The following is a 7,566-nucleotide window of genomic DNA, read 5'->3' as shown; positions in this document are numbered from 1 at the left end:
AGCCAATGATGAAGAGAAGCTGGTGTGAGTGCAGGGGTGTGGGTATGAGGGTGTGGAATTTGAAGACGGTGCCTGGGAGAGTCAGGAGACGAGGCTGTTCCAGAGGAAGCAAGCTAAGAATTTGAGCTTTTCTTTTGCAGGGGCAATGGGGGAGCCATTCAAAGTGTGGAGAGGCATAATCATGTTTGTGCTTAGGAAAAATCTTTCAGATGAGGAGACCGGTTGTGGGGCTATTATAAATATAGGTGAAGGCTAAAGCTAAGACAGTGGAGGAGGATGGAGAGGAGAGATGTAATTAACATGAAAGATGCTTAGAGGTAGGAGCAACAGGTGGGCCACACACACATGCACACTCTCACACACAGAAGGGAGGAGAGAGAGAGATGTGAAGACTGATCCCAAGATTTCCAGTTCCAACGGCTTGGAAATGGCAGCTTCATTACATGAGACGGGGCAGATGGGGTGGGGGTGGCGAGTTAAGACATCAGAGGAAAGGTGAAGTTGTGGGTTTGGAACACATTGCCCTCAGAGACCCCCAGGCAAATCTAGAGCTCAGGGGGAGAGCGATGCAGTTACAAACGGTGTTGTTTCAGGGCCATAGGACATCTCTGCCCTTGACTCTCAGACCAGTAACTTTAGGGTAGAATGGGGAGCTTGACCTTCCTGAACGTTAGATGGGCTTGAGTTTCAAGTTCTACCAGCATCATTTACTAACGGCCTGACCTTTCACAGGCTACCCAATAGCCTGCTTGCACATCTGAAAAATGCAGGAATGTAACACCCGTCTGCAGGGTTGCCATGTCAGTCTGTTGGGCTGTGTGCCAAGGTGCAGGAGACGCTCTGTGAACAGCAATCAGCACGGCACAAAGTTCTAACAGGACCACGCTCAGCACTCAAGGCGGCTCTGCGCAGACTGAGCTAGTCCCAAGATTTTCAACAAAAAACACAACAAACAAAACAAAATAAAAAAACAAACCCCAGAAGATCATTCTGGGAAATGCTTCCGAGCCAGGTGCAAGCTTCACTTGGCTTACTGAGGCCCTCGTCCCCCCTTCATTCCTCCTGGGGGAAGGACCCTGGAGCCCAAGACCCAGCCCGAGTGCTCCCTTTCCTGGCAGTCCAAAAAAAAAAATTGGAAGAATCCCCCAGAGCTCTCTGTCCACACAGCAGCCCTCAGCGATTACGGCAATTGCTCAATTACATGGTTATTCACAACGTGCAGATTACAGGGTTACTTAGTTGAAGGCTCAGTGCCTCCACCAGATAAAACTAAATTAAAGAAAAACATGCAAACGTTGGACATTCTCTGAGCATATGGCAGCATTTAGTTCTAGTCAGCAAGAAATAAGAACAAAGCAAACCAAAACTGGAAGTTTTTGTTTGTTTTGTTTTGCTTCTTAAGGGTATGGATGATCTGAGACCCAGACCTTGTATAAAGCACAAGCCTTGTTTGAAAATACCTGATATTAAGAAAATAATCAAAGTACAGGCTATGTGCAATTTTGATGTGAGCCCAGTTCCAGTCGTGTGTTGCTAGGTCTGTGTCTTGGGCCTTGGAGTTGTTTTGCATGCAGAGGGTAGTCTGTAGGTCTCCAGTCCAGCCAAGACAGGCCATCTTATTCCAGCAAATGGCACCACCATCTGCCCAGTTGCTCGAGCCAGAAATTGAGAAGCTATTTTGGAAACCTTTTGCTCCCAAGGCTGTGACGTCCCCTCAGACATAAGTGCTGCCAGTGTCCCCCAAACTGTGTCTCAGACCCATTGCCACCCTTCCCTCTCTTCTGCCTTGGCCAGAGCATCAGATCTCTTGCCTGGACCAGAGCATTAGTCCCCGGGCTGGTCTCTTATCTCTGATACTCTGATGCTCTTTCCATATGGCAACCAGGGTTGTCCTTTGGATAGACAAAATGGCGTGGCTCTCCGGGACTCAAAACCCTTCAGTGGGTTCCCAATGCCCTTGGGGTGACATTGAAGTCTTTGCCATGGCTTCTGAATTTGCCCCACCCCATCGCCAGGGGCTGGTGCCTTCTACCCTCCTCCGGCACCTTTCTTCCCCCTTCACTGTCTCCCGCTTCTGACACCCGGGCCCTGCTTTTTGTTTCTTGAAAGCATTGTTCAAGTCTCAGGGAAAGGTAAGGGAAAAACAGTGACAGCTACTCATTATGTTGCAGACATGACCTTGTTGTGAGAGGCTCGCCACAATGCTTTCTCCCATGGGAAAGACCAAGGGGCACTTGGGGCGGGAGCTCAGTGAGCTGGAGCAAGCTCAACTGTCAGGTGTCCGAGTGGCCGATTCCAGCAACGAGCCCAAACTGGAAGAATCCTGGCTTTGCTCTCTTACTGCCACGGTATAAGCATGGGTCTAAAACTGGAGAAAACGCTGACTCCCCTGTTCCATTTTTCCCTGTGCTACCCTGAGGGTTAGGAGGCTCAGTGCAGGCATAATCTCACTGTGGAGCGGAGCCCCCAACCAAAGGCACTGGCTCTTGAAGTATGGATCTTGAAGTTGAAGGAGAGGAGAGGGGAAAAAGCTGGGAGTGGAAGTGTTGGGTACCAAGTCAGGGTGAGGACAAATGTCTTCAAGGTTCTCTCTCATGCCCTCCCTATAAGGACACATCAGCAGAGACACCTAGGTCTCAGACCAGGACACCTAGGAAGCAAGGTGTCTGAGCTAGGAGCACAACTATGTGACTGTCACTGCCGGCCAGAGGGGCCTGAGTCCTTGACTTGGCCTCCCCTCAGAGTCTGCAGTGTGTGGTGGTCATCAGGCCTGGTGTGGGGAGCGTGGCTTTCCCATGAGACCTGCCCGAGACAGGGGAAGGACTGCATGCGGTCAGGCCTGAAAAGTCCCACAGAAGCTTTCACCAGGGGGCCGGGCTCCTCAACATCCTCCAGCACCTTCCCTGAGGTCCCACGGTCATAAGTGGCAGAACTCGAGACAGCCCCGAGCTTCTCACCGTGGTACCAGGAGCTTTTCACCCGTGCCCTGCATTGCTCCTAACCTGTTCCCCGTGGACCCTGCCCACCCCCAGGCTCCAGCCTCTCCCTTGCAGGGTTCTTGCCACTGAACCTGCCTACCCTGCTCGGCTGCCAGGAGGTCGGTGTTCTCACTTTGACAAGCAGTGACAAAGGAGTCCATTAGCATCGGTCGTACACACATGGGTGATTTTATCAGGAGAGCTAAGAAGACGGCAAAGGATGAATAAACCGTAGGGTGGAATGGGGTATGAATGTGTGTGGTGGTTCTGAACAGGGTGGGATATACTCATAGTTGTGGCTTGTCAGGCTGTTGGGCACAGGGCAAGCCTGGGAAAGCCCGTCTGGGCTGCAGAGCCGTCCAGTCAAATGCCTGCCGGAGAGAGGGTGTAGGCTTAAGACAAACGGCACTGGTATCAGCTCTTGAAACTTCAGTTTCCTCATCTGCAATAACAGTGGATTAGTACAGGGGAACCATAGTGTAGATTAATGAGGCAAATCCACAAAAGCCTTTAACACAGAGCCTGGAGCAGAGTAGCTGCCCAGGGTGTGGGGGTGCTATGATTGCTATTATTTCTCACCTGTGAGTCTTGCCTGGCTCAAGTCCTAGGGCAGAAGAAAAGCTTTGTCTTTGCAGATCTTGCTTTGTGCATTAATGGACTCCTGCCAAGATGTGTGTAAATCAGGTTTATTGCCAGTGGTGGGTTACATCTACAGTTCTTCATCAATGCCTAGGCACGTGGCCTGCGTGTCAGAAATCTCTGTGCGTCTCCAGCTTTCATCGCCTCGCACTGTGATTGTCCAGAGCTTGATCTCTGCTTGGGTCCGGGGGTGGGGGGTGGGGGCCCTATTCCTTGTTTAAAAGAAAACATGTCGAGGTGAGGTGGCACTGATGGGTGCCCTCCCTGGCACTGCTATGCAGCCTGCCCTTCTGTGTGACCCCTCTCCCTGCACCTGAGAGTAGAAGCAGGTGAGAAGGAGAGGCTCATGGTTAGAATAAAAAGAAAGAAAGAAATACAGGAATTTATCCACAAACTGCCAGGTGATGCAGAAGATGTGCAGGATGGTTTCTTAATCCAGAAGGCAAGTCTGCCTGTGGGCAGGGAGAATAGTGACAGGGATGGTATCAGGCAGCCGGCTGCCACAGGTCCTCCTAGGAAGGGAACTGAGTGAGTGCTTGACTTCTTTTGCTGGTAGATATTACTTTCCACCAGCCATTGTCCTACTTTCCTTTTCTGATGGTAGAATTTGCCTCCCAGTAAATACCCAATATTGACTTTCCCAGCTTCACTTGGGGTTATGCTATGGGTAAAGCACACCATCTTGGCCAAGGAGAATTGCTGAGAGATCAGATGAGTGGTTCTTGGGAGAGGTTCTCTTTCTGGAGTGTGTTTGTAGTGTGAGTAGAAGCCTTCTAGTGTTTAGTGTGTTCATGTGAAGGTGTGGTATTTGGTGCAGTGGCAACCATTTTGTGACCATGAGAAACTAGTCCCTGGGCTAGCATCCAACATTCTGGGGATGGTAGACCAGAAGGATAGAAAAAGCAGTGTCTTTGATTTATTCAACTATAACCAACCCCTCCCCATCTTTTTAGACTGTTGAGAAAAGTATAGTTAGTGAAGATTCAGTTCTACTTGGGTAGTACATCTTCTAATTGTTTCACCCTCCCCAAAATGTTCACATAGAGGCATGTTGGTGGAATTCCTTAACTTATCCAAATGTTAAGTCAGGTTTGAGAATGTTTCAGCATTCCTGAGTCCATGGGACTTAAGCAATTCAATGCAAAGTCTGGCAGCAAAGGGTCAGAACATAGTTTCATAATTTTTATTATTTCATGTTATTATACTTTGTTGCTTTATCTATTGGAGGAAATAAAGGCGTTTTAATAAGACTTGCTGATTTCTCTTTCTCATGGTTGTTGTCATCCTTTCCCAAGCCCAGCTCTGTGGAAGACAAGGATAAATCTTGGAGGTTCCTTTCATTGGTGCACAAAATTCCCATTTTGCGCATGTGCGGAATCATGGGCAGGACCCGGGGACATACCAGCCTTTGCATCTCCTAGGAGGCAGAGAAATAGGCAATGAAATAACACGTGGGGCTTGGGAGCATCTGTTGCAGCACAACAGGTTCATCCTGGCTCCACCACTGACTGATGATAATCTTGGGCAAGTTACTTAACCAGTCTCATCTTTTGCTTCCTCATTGATAAAATGAGGTTAATAAGGTAAGGCCATGAGGATCGGGATTGGGGAAGTCTTTAGCACTATGCCTGGCACGTAGTAAAAACTCAGTACATGGGTGTGATTGCTCCCCACACACGGCAGATCTGCTCTTCCCAAGTGGCACCACGAGTTCAGAGGGTGTTCCGAACTGCAGACTTTGTCCGTCTGCAAGACCTTGGGGAGTGGGATACGGCAGAAAGCAGCTCAGATTTGGATAGCACTCAGCTCCTTCTGGGCCTGCCAACTGATGGAGCCATTCTGATGAATGTTTCATCATATTTGTGTTTGCAGCATGGTTTGGCTCCTGTCTTGGTTTCCCTAACAGACTAGAAGCTCGTTGGGGGGATAGGATGGAGATTTCCATCCCGTTCCTGAGATTTCTGTTCCTCTGGAGTTCTCAGTTCTGGGCTGTGCATACGCCTAAGGAATGTTGGCCAGTGAATGGATAGATTGGGGCTAGTTTCCAGAAAGTTCAGAGAGCAGCCGTTCTAAACCTGGCTATGCATGAAAATCACATGTGCATAGAATGACCAACCATCTGGTTTGCACAAATTCCAAAGACTCGAGGCTTCCAGTTTTCAAACCAGAACTGGGGGGTTTCCTGGGACTCAGGACTTTTAGTGCTAAAAGATGGAAAACCCGGGAAAGTGTGAAAGTCAGTGTTGGGAAAACTGCATGGGTTAGTCATCTTATCAGGAGAGCTTTAAAACCTGCTGATGCCTGGGACCTGCCCACAAAGCCTCTGATTTCTTTGGCGTGGGGGTGAAGCCTGGGCATTCCCACGGCTAATGAGCCAGGAGGTTCTAAAGTTCAGGAGAGGATGAGAACTGCGGGGGTGTGAAAGGTGCTCCCTGGAGCTATGAATGGGCTACGGGTGGCCCAAACAACCGACCCCCTTCAGACTTAGGAGTGCTGAGGATGTGAATAGGGTTGGGGAGGCAAAGGCTGAGCCATGATGCATGAAGGTGGTGGAGAGAGAATAGGTTAAAAAGAAAACTCCAAGGCCTCGTCCAACACCCTTGGAACTGGGACCCTACATTGGAGTCAGGATTCCCCAGTGATTCCAATGGGTGCCCAGTCTGTAGAATCATGAGACTGTATAGTTAGAACATATCACGAAGACATAACAGTAACAGTTTCGAGGAAATGCATTTGGGAATACTCAGTCCCCCTTGAATTGATGTGGGCCCAGAAGGTAAGAGGTGAGATGAAGGAATGGGAACCAGAACCATCTTTAAAAATCCTCTCCTTCCCCCAGACGTTTTCTTCCCCTTGGAGTGGGCATTTCTGAACACCACAATGGTGACCCTCTGTCTGCAGATCTCCCCTAAATCTCGAGTCCCCAGCCTTCAGGTAGGCCAGAGTCAGTTTCTCATGGCCAATGAGATTACTGTTCTCAATTCTCTATTCCCTCCTCCCTAGGAGCCTACAGTAAACGAAAGGGGACTGAGGCTATTTCTCTGCAGACTAGCCAGTAAGAAACACGGATGCTTGTGATTGTAAGCCGCTGAGTTTGGATGGTTGGTTGGGCAGCGTTTGTGTGCCCAGAACTGACTTGTCACCAATCTCAGCCAAGGACCTTTGAAACCCTTTTCTGAAGAAAAGCTTGCTCACCGTGGTGGCGAGGGCCTGGAAAGGGGTGAAGACCTGCCCCAGCTGATATCGTCTGTGCACGTTGATGTCTCCATAGCGACTGCGACGCTCCTTCCGGCAGGTCAGTCTCTTCTCCGCTTTCATGTCCAGGAAGTTCCAGAAAGGGCCCTGCGGGGACAGACGGGCCATGTGTGCCTGCGGGGCCCCACCAGTTCACACAAGACAGGGGGAACTGTTTAAAACAGGCAGCTCATCTTCGTGCCTCTTGTTCACTATGGGGACTGCATTTGCCTTTCTGAATTTCCTGTGGCCTTGGGAGGCGGAGCAAAGGGCCATGCCTGCCATGAGCTGCTGGGGCTGCACAGGAGATTGAGGGTCAGGCCACCGAGTTCTAGCTGTGGCTGTGCCACACCCTCTAGGACCTCCACCCACTACCCATCTCTAAGGTGGATTAGCAGTGAAGGGCCTTTCCAGCCTTGGAATGGCATGGTCCATGGGAACCTGGTGTTGCCATCAAGAATGGCGTCAGTTGAAGGCCATCCTTGCAGAAAGCAGGATCCGATGTGTGATTGTGCCATGGAGGGACCTCTCTTGTGATTCTAATCTCACTTCTATTAGAGACAGAGGAGCAGCCCTGCTGGCTTTTCACTAAGGAGAGACATTGACATAGGGTGCCCGGTGGACTCCCCAAGGCAGAGCCTCCTTGCACAGCACTCTCCTTACTTGCCATGGAAGGCACCTCCTGCTGGGTGCCCACAGCTGCTCTGATGCTTAC

General features: G+C 50.1%; 1 protein-coding gene across 3 annotated transcripts in view; it reads right to left on the bottom strand.

Annotated features, from left to right (window-relative positions):
* Nucleotides 1-4,779: 4,779 nt before the first annotated feature.
* Nucleotides 4,780-7,566, bottom strand: part of LOC114503807 — a 46,335-nt gene continuing 43,548 nt past the window's right edge. The window contains exons 4-6 of one of the 3 annotated variants that reach the window (XM_036033448.1): nucleotides 6,813-6,959; nucleotides 5,020-5,034; nucleotides 4,780-4,919 (exon numbers count right to left, since the gene is read on the bottom strand). In XM_036033448.1, the coding sequence (XP_035889341.1) occupies nucleotides 4,836-4,919; nucleotides 5,020-5,034; nucleotides 6,813-6,959 (246 nt within the window). In that variant the 3' untranslated portion in view covers nucleotides 4,780-4,835. Of the gene's footprint in view, nucleotides 5,035-6,812; nucleotides 6,960-7,566 lie in introns of all 3 variants that reach the window. The other 2 variants (XM_036033449.1, XM_036033446.1) reach the window with 2 other exon arrangements.

The sequence above is a fragment of the Phyllostomus discolor genome, chromosome 8 (genome assembly GCF_004126475.2).
Source record: "Phyllostomus discolor isolate MPI-MPIP mPhyDis1 chromosome 8, mPhyDis1.pri.v3, whole genome shotgun sequence".
Lineage (NCBI taxonomy): Eukaryota > Metazoa > Chordata > Mammalia > Chiroptera > Phyllostomidae > Phyllostomus > Phyllostomus discolor.
Note: the sequence above shows the minus strand (reverse complement) of the source record. Positions and strands in the feature narration are given on the sequence as shown.